The sequence below is a fragment of the Antechinus flavipes genome, chromosome 4 (assembly GCF_016432865.1).
Source record: "Antechinus flavipes isolate AdamAnt ecotype Samford, QLD, Australia chromosome 4, AdamAnt_v2, whole genome shotgun sequence".
NCBI classification, from domain to species: domain Eukaryota; kingdom Metazoa; phylum Chordata; class Mammalia; order Dasyuromorphia; family Dasyuridae; genus Antechinus; species Antechinus flavipes.
The window spans coordinates 158,515,984-158,533,021 of NC_067401.1; the positions used below are offsets into that span (position 1 = coordinate 158,515,984).

General features: G+C 34.4%; 2 protein-coding genes across 3 annotated transcripts in view; one reads left to right on the top strand and one right to left on the bottom strand.

Moving 5' to 3' along the window:
- The window catches only part of ARSG (arylsulfatase G), a 996,823-nt gene that overhangs the window by 402,901 nt on the left and 576,884 nt on the right, over window positions 1-17,038 (bottom strand). The gene's annotated exons all lie outside the window — the stretch shown is intronic.
- Window positions 6,245-17,038, top strand: part of RGS9 (regulator of G protein signaling 9) — a 90,238-nt gene continuing 79,444 nt past the window's right edge. For both annotated transcript variants that reach the window (XM_051995246.1, XM_051995247.1), the window contains exon 1: window positions 6,245-6,478. In XM_051995246.1, coding sequence (XP_051851206.1) covers window positions 6,422-6,478 — 57 coding nt within the window. In that variant the 5' untranslated portion in view covers window positions 6,245-6,421. The remainder of the gene's footprint in view (window positions 6,479-17,038) is intronic.

Consider the following 17,038-nt stretch of genomic DNA (forward strand, 5'->3'; position numbering starts at 1 on the left):
TTAAAAATTTCAACTTTGTTATTCATATGAGTAGCTATTCCATCGTCCTATCTAGAACCTCTGCCACCAAGGCTGATATAAGTCAACCTTATGCCTTTGACTCAGTGGTAGATGTCAATGTTTTTAGGAAGTAGAGCCTCTTTTAAGTCTCTGACCAACAAAGCTGTGGCATTATGAAGTAATCCCAAGCAAGAATAGTAAACATAAGCTGAATTCCTTCCTCGGTGAAATCACCTGTCTACTCTAAGCTATGGGTATAAAGAAAAAGGCATTGGTAAGATCAATAACCTCATGCCACTCATCTGATGTCTTGGCTATTTGAGTTATCATGTTAACAAAATCAAGAATAGCCACATCAAATGACATAACTACTTTATTCAGTTTTTAGTATACTGTAGAGTAGCCAGTTTGCACAGTGGATACAAAGTGGGATCTAGAATCAGGAAGATCTGAGTTTAAATTTGGTCTCAGATACTTCTTAGTGAATGACGCTGGACAAATCACTTGCTAAATAACAACAGCTCTCCTTTATGAACTGTGAAAGAACTGTCTCTTTTTTCTTATCTGGAAAATGAACTAGAGAATAGTAATATACTATTTCTTCAATATATGCCAAAAAAAACACCCCTCCAAATAGGACCCCAAAGAGACTGAGATGCTTGAAACTACTGAACAACTAAAAGGACTATTATAAAAAGGAGTTTTTATAACATTGTACTCTAGTTTCTTTCATATCTATCACCACTCTATCTAGCTGGAATGAAATCCCTACTCCCCAAACAGTCAGTTAGAAAAAAACCCAGGAACTTGCTGGTGACTTTAGTTGGAGTGTTTCATACTGATTGTTGAGAGCTCATTATTTCTAAGTGACTCCAGATCCCAAAATCATGCTTTACTTGGATGATCTTTATACATGTCAGCATTCGGCTCTGGTATTAGTATTATCTAAATTAGACTTTCAGAGGCTGTGCCCCGGCTGGAGACTCTAAACCACTCTGCTCTCCAGCTTGCAATTCTGCTTGCCTGCTAGGTAGGGTTGTCAGAGAAAGCCTGAAATACTAATAAGAATACTCCCTAAGGCAAACAGGGAAAGATGGGCATCAGCCCAATCTTACAGTTCCACCCCTTGTGAAGGTCTTGGGTAATTCCACCTTACTGTATCTGATCAGAAAGCCAATTTCTATCAAATCTCCCAGGTTAAATTTCCCCTATAAATCCTTTATAAATCCATTGCTATGCCATCTTTGCTGAATCCCTTGTGGATTAGTTGTCCCCATGCCTCATGGTGTCTTTCTTTTTCTTATAGCTAACTCTTTTAGGGTACTAAACTCCTCTATGGATTTAGCTTGCCAATCAGTGGCATACTGATACCTCCTTTCTCCTGGTTAATTGTGAATTCCACTAGAGAATTTGTCTTTACTATAGTTAAAATCCCTTTCCTTGTTAACTATATGTTCTCCCAAATCTATTTCATATTCACTATTCCTGGTATTCTACTTTATCCTCTTATCTTATCTTATTGTCTGTAACTTTTTATCATAAATAAATATACCTTTTTAGCAAGGATAAAAGCTATTGTAAATTTGTTACATGACCAAACCACAATATTTGGTGCAAATTGCTCTCCACAATCTCATCATTTGATGCCTACATCAATCTCATCAGCTGGACCTTTCAGATCACCAATCTTGTTTCACTAGGGAAAATTTCTTGCTATGTTATCTTCAGGCTCTGCCACTGCTTCTGTACCCTCCTGCCTCGTGATTGTGTTATTCTGATTGATGATGGTCTATTTTATTTACTAGGTTCCAGATCCCAAACCATACTTACCCCCAGCCTTATTTCTCTCTTGTTTCCTCATCTCATCCCAGTTACCTCATGCTTTAAGATGATTAATTAAATCCATACATGTCATTACTTCTAGAATATTTCTAGGGCTCTATTCTCTGTCACTATAACTTTAAGATTAAAACACCCTTCCCTAACAATCAATCAGTACTTAATATACATAGTCTTCCCCTATTAGAATATAATCATCTCGAGGCCCTGCTATTGTACTGCTGTTGTAAATTGAAAAGCTCAGTTAGGGGAAAAAAAAAAAAAACAACCTTATCCTAACTGGTGAAGTTAATTGGGGTGTTTTATACTGATTAGTGAAAGCTAATTTTGCAAAGGGATAGGCTGGGGTAGAATAAAAATACAATCTCTGTTTTCAAAGAAATTATACTCTATTTGTAAAATTCCATTTATTTATATAATTTCTTTTTTTTTAATTTTTATTTAATAATTACTTTATATTGACACTCGTTTCTGTTCCAATTTTTTTCCCTCCCTCCCTCCACCCCCTCCCCTAGATGGCAAGCAGTCCTTTATATGTTGGATATGTTGCAGTATATCCTAGATACAATATATGTTTGCAGAACCGAACAGTTCTCTTGTTGCATAGGGAGAATTGGATTCAGAAGGTATAAATAACCCTGGAAGAAAAACAAAAATGCAGATAGTTCACATTCGTTTCCCAGTGTTCTTTCTTTGGGTGTAGCTGCTTTTGTCCGTCATTTATCAATTGAAACTCAGGTCTCTTTGTCAAAGAAATCCACTTCCATCAAAATATGTCCTCATACAATATCGTTGTCGAAGTGTATAATGATCTCCTGGTTCTGCTCATTTCACTTAGCATCAGTTCATGTAAGTCTCGCCAGTCCTCTCTGTATTCATCCTGCTGGTCATTTCTTACAGAACAATAATATTCCATAACATTCATATACCACAATTTACCCAGCCATTCTCCAATTGATGGGCATCCATTCATTTTCCAGTTTCTAGCCACTACAAACAGGGCTGCTATAAACATTTTGGCACATACAGGTCCCTTTCCCTTCTTTAGTATTTCTTTGGGATATAAGCCCAATAGAAACACTGCTGGATCAAAGGGTATGCACAATTTGATAATTTTTTGGGCATAATTCCAGATTGCTCTCCAGAATGGTTAGATTCGTTCACAACTCCACCAACAATGCATTAGTGTCCCAGTTTTCCCACATCCCCTCCAACATTCATCATTATTTTTTCCTGTCATCTTAGCCAATCTGACAGGTGTGTAGTGGTATCTCAGAGTTGTCTTAATTTGCATTTCTCTGATCAATAATGATTTGGAACACTCTTTCATATGAGTGGTAATAGTTTCAATTTCATCCTCTGAAAATTGTCTGTTCATATCCTTTGACCATTTATCAATTGGAGAATGGCTTGATTTCTTATAAATTTGAGTCAGTTCTCTATATATTTTGGAAATGAGGCCTTTATCAGAACCTTTAACTGTGAAAATGTTTTCCCAGTTCGTTGTTTCCCTTCTAATCTTGTTTGCATTAGTTTTATTTGTACAAAGGCTTTTTAATTTGATGTAATCAAAATTTTCTATTTTGTGATCAGTAACGGTCTCTAGTTCATCTTTGGTCACAAATTTCTTTCTCCTCCACAAGTCTGAGAGATAAACTATTCTATGTTCCTCTAATTTATTTATAATCTCGTTCTTTATGCCTAGGTCATAGACCCATTTTGATCTTATCTTGGTATGTGGTGTTAAGATTTATATAATTTCTTAAAATTTATTTTAAACACACATTGCTTTATGAATCATGTTGGGAGAGAAAAATCAGAGCAAAAGGGAAAAACCATGGGAAAGATTTTTAAAAACGTTGATTTATATTTAGTCTCCTCAGTTCTTTTTCTGGATGCAGTTGGTATTTTCTGTCCAAAGTCTATTGGGTTTGCTTTGGATCCATGAACCACTAAGAAGAATCAAGTCTTTCATAGATGATCATTGCACATTGTTGCTGTTATGATGTACAATGTATTCCTGGTTCTGTTTGTTTCGGTCAGCATCAGTTCATGTAAATATTTCCAGGTCTTTCTGAAGTCAGCTTGTTCGTCATTTTTTATAGAAAATAATATTCCTTATCTTCATATACCACAACTTATTCAGCCATTCCTCAATTGATAGGAATTTACTAATTTTATAATTATTTGCTACTACAAAAACAGCTGCTGCAAACATTTTTGCACATGTGAGTCCTTTTCTCTCTTTTATGATTTCCTTGGGATACAGACCCTGTAATGGTATTGTTGGGTCAAAGGGTTTGCACAGTTTTATAGCCCTTTCGACATAGTTCCAGATTGCTCTCCAGAATGGTTGGATCATTTCACAATTCCACCAACAATGCATTAGTGTCCCAGTTTTCCTACATCCCAAAGAGATTATATTTTAATACAAGGAGTAAGCAATAATACCTTTTCTATTGCTCATTTTTAAAATGCACTTGTATTTATTTGTATATACATTAACCCCTGTTAAAATGTAAACCTTTAGATATCACTTTCTTGCATTTGTGTATCCTCAAGGCCTTAACCCACTGCCTCTTAAATTGTTTATAAAATTAAATTCTATTTAATTATTAAATTAAATAGAATTATTAAATTCTATTTAATTTTATTCTATTTTAATTTTATTCAATTTAATTTTACATAGAAAGCTTTATTTTTTGAGTCATGTTGCCATCTTGTGGCCTACTATGGTATTATAAATAAAGATATTTGAAATCAAATTTTCTTTGACAAAAGGTAAGTAAAAGAATAAATAGGATCAGTTCTTGGCATGTACACTACAGATCAGATCAGAGGTTATCCACTATTGCTTTGGTGTTCCTTGAAGTTTTTATTTCATTCAAAGAAATGGAACTCTTGCTTTCTCAGGGCATTTATTTGAGGATAGGATAGAATATGAATATGGCCCTACCGTTGCATGATCCTTTTATTGAATACAATATACATTATGTAGATAACATTTTCAGATATATCTTCTTTCTCCCAAAGAACCTTTTATTATAGTGAAGAAAAATAGTGGAGTAAACCCAATTAAGTTAGACAAATCTATATCCACAATTCCCACCCGGTGGTGTATTCCCTCATCCCTGGGGCTAAAATAACCCCAGGAACATTGTATTGGTTATCAGACTATCTTGGTAGGGAATCTGTTCACAAAGGGTGGAAATTCTCAGAATCAACCTGGGTTCTGGAGACTTTGGTTTCTAGTCTCATTCAGTCAGTTTCTCATCTGTGTGAGCCTTAATTTTCTCTGGGATGAAGATGTTATATTAAATAATCTCTGAAGTCCTTTGCAATCCTAGTAGGATATGCCATAGATAACTATGCCATCTTTTTTTTTTTAAGATCAAATAGTTTATTGCAGTGAGCACAGTTTAAAAATTTACCAACACACCAAAAGTACAAAAGTACATAGCACCATATGTTATTCCCTGCTCAGGAAAATATACTATACCTCCTCGAGGCATCCTTCTCTTATACAATTCCATCCCTCCACCCCCAGCTCCTCAATGCCTACAGAAAGAGGGAGGCAGACAGAAGAAAGTTAAAAGTCTTCTCTATGACATTTTTGAGTCCCAGAGTCCCAGAATTGGAAGGGATTTTAGAGATTTTCTAATCTAATCCTTTCTTTTTATAGATAAGGAAAAGAGCCAGAAGAGGACGCGAGTTGCTTAAGATTGTCAGGTAGTTAAGAGGCAAATAGGTGACACTGTGGGTAGAATCAGAAGTAGGAATCAAGCATGTTTGAATTCAAATTCCACTTCAGACATTTAGCAACCCTTATTAGTGTGTTCCTAAGTAAATCATGCAATCTTTGTCTCAGTTTTCTCATCTGCAAAAAAGAGAAGGGAATAACAATAGCACTTATTTCCCAGGGTTGTTGCAAGAATCAAATGAGAAGATATTTGTAAAGGGCTTTGCAAAGCTTAAATCAATATATAAATCCCAGCTACCACTATTATTACTCGTAGATCCACGACTTGAATCCAAATGTTCCCAGTGTTCTGTATGCTATGTTACACCTTTATCATCATTCTTACTAACTGTGCTATTGTGTATTTGACAGCTTCTGCCAAGGAGTGAGACATGGAAGGAGTGTGTAAGCCTTGTCTCTATCTACTCAAGACGTGGACAGGAGTAATTGCTTTGTACAAATCCTCTTGTATCCTCAGCTCCCCCATCATTGGAACGCTGATGTAGTCTTGGTTGAATTCGCATCTTCCCCCTTGTGGCCAGATGGCATAAGTACAGCCCATGCTAATGAACACAGAACCACTTGCTGATTGGGTGGGTGCTTTATTCCACAGCTGCTTTTCAAGCAGCTTGCAGAACGAGACTAAATCATAGCAACAGCAGCAGCAGCAGCAGCAGCAGCAGCAATCACCATTTACCACCTTATTCCTTAGCATTACTTCTCCTTATCTCTAGACCATAAGAATTCTTGTCTTCTAAAAATATATATAATTTTTGTCTTTTAAATTTATTTTTAATTTTCACACCACTTATTTACTGGTTTTAAGACTGTTCAGTTTCCAGGATGACAATCAAACATCAAGGCCAGCAGTACAGGCCAAGAATGGCATTCCTCAAAAAGGTAACTACCTCTGCCTCTCTTAACTTGGTGGGAAATAGGAGCCACTCTTTCCTAGGAACCAAAACCTGGACAGTAGCTTATATGTTCAGAAGTTATGGGGGGGGGTACAGTGAGGAACGGGCACAGTTTCAGTAAAAAAAAGCATTTGTTTTAAATTTTTACCACTGTTGATTTTTGATAAATGTATTGTGAAATGATGTCTATGTGTATGTGTGTATTTAAAGAAAAAACTACTTAGGTTTCCAAACTGACTGTGTTTACAGAAGAATCAAAACATAAAGAGCTCTTATTTAGAGCAGTGTGTGGATGAAAACAACCTGTTAGATGAGAAAACAGAGTATTAGGGAGCATCGGCAGATCTCTGTGTGTGGGTTTTTTCCTCCTGTAAAATAGATGCTTGGCTTCCAAAGGTATTCTCTACTGAAATTGGTTGTTCCCTGGTCTGAAATACAATATTTGAAAGTTTTTTGTTTGCGATACCTATACAGAGCATTATAATAAGGCATTTCATAGGGGCATTGGTCATATTTGAATCTGTATATTCCTGGTTTTTTTTTTTTTATGCCAGCAAGTGGCTTTCAATATGTTTCTTTCGAATTACAAAGGTTTGTAGGACTAAATAACCCAGAAAACTAAGCACTGTCCACTTTTATAGGTGGGATTTGTTGAGCCTCCTTGAAGGAGGAAGTATACTTGTCCTCATTTTGTTTCAGGGTTTGTTAGAAAGGGGTTTAAGAAAACTGGAGTGGAAAGACTTGAAGGGGATTAAGCATTAATCCACCCTTTCTCCAATTCCCTACTTCCTGTGGCTTTATCGTTTGAGTGCTGCTCATCTTTTTAGGTTTATCATTGGGAACAATATGAGCTGAGTCTTCTGTGATAGACATAGCCCCTTACTTCAGATTGTTGCTGGAGTCCCAGCTCCCCAAACAATTAGAAAATATGTCCCGCTACTCTAAAAAACTCAGGAATCTATTTCAGCTAGTGAATGCAAGAGATTCATCAACAAAGTATGGAGAAGACCAGACTATCTAGTTATATCTCAGAAATCCTTACATATATTTTAGTATCTTCAATGCAGAGGGAAACTAGCTATAATATTTATCTAATAGTATTTTTTCTAATTGCATGTAAAAAAGTTTTCAAGGTTCACTTTTTTAAGATTTTGAGTTCAAAAAATTTTTTCCCTCCTTCACTTACTCCCCGCTCCTCATCCAAGACAGCAAGCAATCTGATATAGGTTATACATACACAATCATTGGTCATCTTTTTAAGATTTTACATATATATATATGCATGTATATATTATCTCTGTTCTATTTCTTCCTAATTGAAAAATTTCTTCCCCAACCTCACCTATCAGGTGAGATTCAAGATCATCATGTGGAAGATGGATTAGACTTAGTATGTTGGGCCACAGAAGGCAGAACAAGGAGCTATATAGTTGGGAGTTGTAGAAAGGCTGAATGTAAAGAAAAGCTTCCTAGCAATTAGAGCAATCTAAAAATGGAAGAGTTGCTTTAGGAAGTTTTAAAACCCCCTTCACTGGAAGGCTTATTGGGACCACTTGTTAGGAGTGCAATAGAGGTGATTCCTACATGATTCCTATATGAGAACAAATTGGTCTAGTTACCTTTTGAGGTCCCTTTAAAATCTGAAATCCTTTCATTCTTGTTTTATAGATTGAAAATCATTTGATAGGTTATGATTCTGAGCATGATATAATCTTAATTGTTTTCCTAGTCTCTGGTTCCTGTCCTTGTTTCTTAAGCTCTGAGTTTGGTTTTTTTTTTTTAACCAGTGTTTAGTCAAGTTTTCAATGCCAAATAATTCTTACAAAGTATAGAAAGGAAAGAAACTATTTTAGATTTAATTCTTACTTTTCAATTAATAAGCATTTATTTTCTTTTCCTTTCAGTCCACTGCTAGCAGAACAATAACAAGAAACCCTTGTAACAAATATGTATTCACTAGCAATTGTTCTTGTACAAAAGATATTTGTATCAATCTGAAATCTTAGTCCATTGTCTCTCTTTCAAAAGGTAGTAGCATATTCATAGCATTAATCAGTCTTTCACAGTTTTTTGGATATATATATATATATATATATATATATATATATATATATGTATGTATGTATGTATATACTATTGTTATTATAGAAATTGTTCCCTTGGTTTTGCTCACTATAGTCTACATCAAGTTATATAAGCCTTCTCATCTTTCTCTGAAATTCTCTTCTTTGTCATTTCTTATAGAAAAATAATATGCCATCATATTCATATGCCATAATTTGTTTATTCCCAGATTAATAGGCATCCCCTTAGTTTGCTAGGACAAAAAGAACTGCCATAATTTTTTTTTTTTACATATAGGTGCCTTTTCTTTTTCTTTACTGCCTTTTCTTTGCTGTATAAAACTAGTAATTATATCACTATTAGTGATATAACTATCTTTGGGTCACAGGATATGTACATGTTAGTAATTTTTTGGGGGGATACTTAACATTGCTTTCTAGAATGGCTAGACCAGTTAACAGCTTCACCAATAATGCATTAAAATACCTATTTTCCTACAGTCCTTCTAACATTTGTCATTTTCATTTTTGTCAACTTAACCAAGGCAATGGGTATGAGTTGGGACTTTATAATTGTTTTAATTTGCCTTTCTTTAATTGTTACTGATTTGGAACATTTTTTCATGTGGTTATTTGATAGAATGGATTTCATTTTCTGAAAACTACTTGTTCAATCCTTTGAATATTTATTGAGTGAGAAATGACTTTTATTCTTATATATTTGAATAAGTTCCCTATATAGCTCAGAAATGAGATTTTTTTAAAAGGAAATTTGCTATAAATATTTTTCCCATTTCCTTTTTCTTCTAACTTTAACGGAATTGGTTGTTTGTGCAAACCTTTTTAAATTTCGTATTATCAAAACTATACATTTTATCTTCTCTAATCTTTATTCTCCATTTTTTTTTTTTTTTGGTCATGAGCAATTCCCCTGTTTGTAAATTGAACAAGTACTTTCCTCATTTCTCCTATGATTTGTTTATAATGGCACTCTGTATGCCTAAGCCATGTATCGGTTTGTAGCTTAATTTGGTTGATGGTATGAGATATTGTTCTATAACTACTTTTCTTCAATGTTCCTAGAAGTTTTTGTAAAATAGTGAGTTCTTATGGTAATAGTTAAGATTTATTTTATCAGCACAAGATTTATTCTTTCATAAAAACCCAGCAAATTAGTTAATGTCCTGTTTATTTAAAGTAACTCAACTCCTAGTTTTATTTATTACTTTTTTGCTTTTAATTTTGTTAATCTTTTCTCTACTTTTTAAGACATTTTGATGTTTAATTAAGTTTTTTGAATAGTGGGTCTTCTAGAATTTTTTTAGTTGTATGCCCAATTCACTGAGTTGTTCTTTCTTTTATAGGTAAAAGTATCTAAAGATATATATTTTTTCTAAGACTGCTTTTGACTAAATTCCCAAATTTTTGTTTGTTGTCTCATTGTTATCATTATCTTTAATAAAAAAATATCTATTGCTTTTATGATTCTATTTTATTTTTCCATTATAGTTTTATTGTCTGGTTTTCCTTAGAACTCATTTAACTTTTTTTAAAGTATTTAAATGGTATGCTGTTTAGGACATATGCTTTTTAGTATTGACATTAATAATAATAATTTATTAATAATTATATTTATTTATTTATATTTAATTATAATTATGCAATAATATAATTAAATAATGATACCTTTTTAACAAAATGTAGCCTGTCTCATTATCTCTTTTAATTTAGTCCTTGTTTGCTGTTGCTTTGTTTGAGATTATAATTACTATCCCTCTTTAACTTCAGTGAAAGTATAAGAGATTTGCTTTATCTTTATATTTTACTTTGTGAATTTTTATGTTAAGTATGTAAGTACTTGTATTAAGTGCTTGTAAACAGCAATTATTGGATTCTGTTTTCTAATACAATCTGCTGTTCTCTTACACTTTATGGGTGAGCTCATCCCATTCACATTTATTTACCATAGTTATTGCATAATCTCCTCATTCCATTCCTTTATACCTTTTTCTTTTCTTTGTCTCCTATCCACTCTTTAGAGTATGGTAAGAGAGATGGAGTGTGCTTAGCATCAGTATTCTAGGTCGGGAGTGGTCTTTTTCTGTTTTCTTGTCCTTCTTCTTTCTCTCCTTGCCTACAGCCCAATAATAGTTCCTTATTTTTTCTTTCTTTTTGAATATCTCTTCCTAATCCATCTACTCTGCTTAAAGTTTGTTTTGCTTAAGACAAATTTCTTCCTTAATGTACTCTCCTTATTTTCCTCCTTTCTCCCCATTCTCTCCTGTTTTCCTGTTGAAAAATATACTTCTTTTACCCTACTCTGTGTTTATTCGTCTATTCTTTGACTAGTTTGGATGACAGTGAAATTCAAATGTTACTTCTTCTTTTTCTATGCTTTCCTCCTTATTTGTATAGTTTTCTATTTATGTACTCCAGTTATGTGAGATAAATCTCGCTCATCCCAGCATATTCCTTTCCCCATTCTTTCTTATTGAATCATAAAATCTAGGAGAGAAAAAGACAAACAAAAGTATTCCCAGTTCTTTTATCTTATTAAACTTTCTTAATGAGTTTTGATGATAAGAGTTGTAAGGCAACACATGTTTCATCTCACCTTATTAGACACACCTGGAGCTGGATTCAAGCACCTGAACCATTCCCTGAATTCAGAGCCAGACTTTCTTCTTTACTTGCTTCTTGATCAGTATAAATCCTAGGACCTAGACATTTTTTATTTGAGTCCTCTTTCCCCCAGGCTTAGGTGCAACACTGAAAATGACCTAGCAATGATTATAAAGTAAGAGAGTTGCTAGTTAGCACAAGATTAGAGGAGATCTGGGATCTCTTCTTGCACTATTGCACAGCTATTGCCAATCATACAAGTGCAAATGAACCAGATAAGTTTTTTTTTTCCCCTATCATTATCATATCATATGGCATAATAGAATTTCTATTCATTTATATGGTATACTTTATTCACCCTAACTGATAGATACCACCTTGGTTTCTAGTTCTTTGCCACTACAAAAGACATTGCTATATATAAATATTTTAGTGCATATGGACATTTTTTCTTTCTTATAGCTCTTTGGGATATAGGCTTAGTAGTGATATAACTAGGTAAAAGAGTGTGTCTAGGTAAGAAACTTTTGTATCATAGTTCTGTAGTAGTTAAAATCAAGGTAAACTGAGGCCCAAAGTTCTGCACATAATCAATTTATTAGTAAACTGTGAATTTGCCAGTAAACAGGTTCTCAGCTTCCCCAGCAAAGATAAAACCCCAAATGAGGGGGAATAGCTCTTTTATAGTTTTGGAGAATACAGAAAATAGGAAGTCTAGCATCATAGATGGAAGAAAATATGAATGGATGGAAACTGGAAATAAGGGCCAGCCACTCCCTCCTTCTCTTAAATTGTAACTAAAATTGTTAATTGTTAGAGTACAACTGCATCTACAAGGACAGAGGTAGCAAACCAAACTGCTGGATAACAAATCAGACTTAGTTATCCTTGAAGAATAGCTTCGTGGTGTAAAGATACTAGACCAGATTCTCTGTGTTCCACCTGCCTCCTTCAAAGATAACAGAATTTCTAGACACAAGAATAGAACAGTGATTAACAGAAGAACTAGATTTCTAAGCTTAACTCATTACAACACGGCTGAATTTCTGAAGTAAGTTCAAGAAAGAGCCATGACTTAGGCAGTTATAACACAAAATCAGTTAATTGTAAGTAGAATCAATTAAAAAAAAGACACAGACTCGTCTGATTATTTAAATTCCAAAGTGTTTTCTAGAGTGCTTGAACCAATTCATAGGTTCATCAGCAGTATATTAATGTGCCTTCAGCATACACTTGGTACATACACTCAAACTGATAAAAGCCAAATGGGCAGAAGAAAGCAGTCTTCTCTTTTTCTTCCTCTGCCATAACAATCTGATTGAATATCTTATTTAAATTCAATACTGTTAAACATTGCCTACATTTCCAGGACATGGTATTGAACCAATGTGATGATGTACTGGTCTACTTTAATTCTTTTGTTCACATTGTGGTAGTCTACACACATAACTACTCATTCTTTTTTGGTATGTGATGATAGGTGATGGACTGCTGGAGTCTGTATTGATGCTATTGATGTGCTAATTTATTGGTTTGTTAATTTCTTATGATTCCATTTTAGACTTTATGAACTGAGAATATAGTCAAAGATCAATTCTTCTACATGGTACACAGTTCTCTTAATGTATCCTAGAATAATATTAGCTTTTGGGAACTGCCAAATTACACTATTGATTCATTTTGAGCTCAAAATCCACTAAATCCCTCAGATCTTTTTTCATAAGAACATTTATCTAGTCATGTTTGCCCTGACCTTTATTTGTGAAGTTGTTTTGTAGAACTCAAGTATAGAATTTAAATTTATTATTATATTTCAGGTTATTCAACAGTGTTCTAGCTTGTGACAATCTTTCATGAATACACATTATATTATGCACTATAGTCATTTCTAAGCTTAATGTTATCTGCAAATTTGACAAGCATGACATCCAGGCTTCCATATATGTCATTAATAAAATTGTTGGACAGACTTATGGGAAACTCCACTAGAGAATATCTGCTACATTGACATTGACACCTGAATAAATATTCTTTGAGACTAGACATTTGACCACTTTCAAATGCATCTATCTCTACTATCATCTAGCCCATAATCTTTCTATCTAATTCATAACATAGAATTGTTGACTTCATCAAATACTTTGCTAAAACCTAAGCATACTCCATTTTTAGTATTCCCATGATTTACTATGTTAATAACTCTATCGGAAAAGGACATGAGAATAGTTTTGTGTGACCTGTTATTCATGAAGTTATGTTTACTAATTTTGCCAAAAATAGAAGGTAAGTTCACTATTGTATTATTTGCTAAATCAATCTTCTATTCCTTTTTTAAAGCTGAAATATTATTTGCCCAGTATAATCCTTTCACTTTCTCAGCATCTTTCACAGATGACCAACAATAGCTCATTAATCACATCTGCCAGTTTTTAATTACTCTGCAATTTAATTTATTCCGGTCTGGTGATTTAAATTCATTGAAAGCAGTAAGATACCTTTTGATTGTACTTTTACTTAACTTTACACTCACTCCTAGACATTTCAAACGTCAAAAGTTTAGTATACTAGGAACAAATGTGCTGGGGAAAAAAACTGGATTATTTTTTAAGCTTAAATAACATATCCTGAATCCCCAGTTCAGGTGGGACTCTTCTAAGGGCTAATCTAAGTATTATTTATTCATTTTTCAGAAAAATGTATATAGGCAATTTAATACTTCAGCAAAAATTGAAATAAAGTGTAATGTTCTTTGGTTCGGTTTTGTTGGGGTCTCTGGAAGCAGCCTTTGTTTCAGTTCAGTAATTACCACAAGTATAGTCCAAATCCTTTGTTGTCTCTATTATCTCTTTCAAAATCTTGTCTCCTTTCCAGGGGTCTGGTTAGCTTTCTTAGAGGCCTATTTCTCTCCTTGGTTCCGAGAGCTTGAGCTCCTGCCGCCAGTCCTTTGTGTTCTCTGCCTCTACCAGCTTCTCCTTTGTGGCTCTCAGTCCCTGTTCATATGCTCCACACTGAGTATAAACCAATCATTATATCATTAGAAACCATTATTTGTTGTAGGATTAAATCAATGCTAAATTAAATTTAACCATTGTCTCCTCAATTCCACTTAGTACCTTGTTTCAAGTTCTGATCCATAACAATAAAGTATTCTCTCTCGCCAACATTATGTGTGTTGGAATTAATACCTAGATTAGACCATCAAATCTTCCATCTTCATGGATAGGATCCAGTACAGAAAAGATGTACATGAGACACAATGAAAATTTTCTTGATTAATGAGTGTTAAGCTCTGAAAGGGTGATGTGTAGAAGTCTGGAAAATGTCCTTTTCTGGAGTTCTTAATAAATAAGATAGATCCTAATTTGCCTGTGATATTCTAGGTGTGTTTCTATTGAAAAGGTGCTTCCCAGCCTTTGGGACTCTATGACCTTGATATACCTTGACTTTTGTAATCCTAAAGAGATTTTCCAAGGAACATGATAATAGGAAAAAAAATCTATCAGAGCTCTTGTGGGTAGGATCTCTTAAATAGTTTAGTTGTATCAATTTTTCTCCCACACTCTTCTCTATGTCAGAATGTGGAACAAATGCTGAAAAGGAAAGCTAATCTCATTGAGTATCAAAATAGCTCCTTATTTCTTTCCATGTGATCCTCAGAAAGATTAATTTTAAGTTCATAGAAATTTTAATTATCATTATTTTCCCTTTTGGAGAGAAAAAAGTGAACTTAAGAACCTATCTCAGCAATCAGGTGTATCTCCGCGTATCACTGTTAACCATTTCCCTCCCATATGAAAAGAAAATTGTGGGCTCATCTAATTATTTTTTTTAAATTGTGACTTCATCCCAGGACAGCTGAAGTATATAGTGAGAAGGCAAGATAGATGTAGAAGGAATAGATTTCATGGTGTGGAAAAAGAGGTAATTTGGAATTGGAAAGCCTTGATCCAAATCCTGGTTCTAATACTTATTACTTGTGTGACCTTGGTCAGACACTTTTCCTTTTGGGTTTCAGTTTCTTCATTTGTAATATCAGGGTGTTGGACTAGATGGATTTTAAGTCCTTTCCACACTAGAATTATGATCTATTTACTTCCTTCAATACATATATTAGTTAGATTGTCCAGATTACAGATGACAAGTTCTGTTAGTGTTTTTAAAAAGACTTCTCACCCCAAAGAGGAGCTTTTGCTACCAGGTGCTGGGGATACAAAGGCAAAAATCAAATAGTTTCTGAAAGTTGCTAATTAGAAGCAGCATATATATAGAGAAGTAAACATATGTATCTATATCTATATCAATATCAACTATCCTTACGTCAAACTGAGATGGTCTTGGTCATTTCCTCTTTCACTACTAGACCTGCTCATCATCCAGAGAAATGAGAGCAGGAAAAAAAAAGAAAAAAAAGGGCAGCTAGTAGTGCAGTTGATAGAGCATCAGCCCTGAAGTCAGGAGTACCTGAGTTCGCATGTGGTCTCAGACACTTAAACACTTCCTAGCTGTGTGACCCTGGGCAAGTCACTTAACCCCAATTACCTCAGCAAAAAGCAGAGAGAGAGAGAGAGAGAGAGAGAGAGAGAGAGAGAGAGAGAGAGAGAGAGAGAGAGAGAAATAAGAGAAGAGTCAAATAGTTGAATCCTTTTTCCTGTGGTGACCAAATTCTTAGTCACAGTTCCCCCTGAAAACTTCCCCAAACACTTATGAAAAAAAAGGTTATTTTCAGAGTTAAAACAACAACTAAATAGAAAGTAATTTTCCCCCTCCCCCACAGGATGCCATACTTTCCTTTCTTTTTTTTAAAAGTTTTTTATTTTTCTAAATACATGTAAAGATAGTTTTCAATATTTATTTTTGTAAGACTTTGTGTTCTAATTTTTTTCCCTCTATCCCTTACTTCCCTCCTCCCCAAAGATAACAAGCAATCTGATATAGGTTACATATATGCAATCCTTTTAAACATATTTCCATATCTGTCATTTTGTTCAAGAAAAAATGATCAAAGTGGGAAAAGCCATGAGAAAAAAACACGCAAACAAACAACAAATTGAAAATACTTTGCTTCGATCTCGACTCTCTCTGGATGCTATTGCCATTTCCTATCCCAAATCTATTGGATCTGCTTTGAATCACCTCATTGATGAAAAGAGCTGAGTCCATTATAGTTGATTATCACATTAACTTGTTACTGTCTACACTGTTCTCTTGGTTCTGTTCACTTCACTCAGTATGCAGGTCTTTTTAGGCTTTTCTGAAATAGAGCAATAGAAAGAAGGACAGTTTGTCTGGACAGGATATAGAGCTTCTGAGGGGGAATAATATATTATCATCCTAGAAAGATTGGTTGGAGCCATTTGTGAAGGGCTTTAAATGCCAAATAGAGAAGTATCTATTGGCAGTAAGGAATCCTTGAAGCTTCTGAAGCAGAGGAATGACATAATAGAGTAGCAGCTGGTGATACCTCCTAGTCTACTCTCCCCTATGGGTATTATCAATTTGCCTCTTTTCCCTGCGGTTGTGTTATTGACCTAGTGGCCTGAAAGTCTGCCAGACCCTGTCATTGAGGAAAACCAAGGAACAACAGTTTTAAATGGAACTAAATGAATACTTTTCTGTTCCAAGCCCCCTCCTTCTCCTTCGCCCACCCCCATCCTATGGCTTTGATGAAAACAAAACACATTTCTAAATTAGGAGCCAATGGGAGTTGTCTGTAAGCCAAGAGTGTCTGTTTACATATTAGCTAACTGTCTGTAGCTGTTATCCAGGGAGTGATGAGACTGAGACAGAAGGGATGTCTTTGCTAGCATTTGTTTACACATTCAATTACAGTGGCAGAATTCCTAAAATTGTATCATCATTAG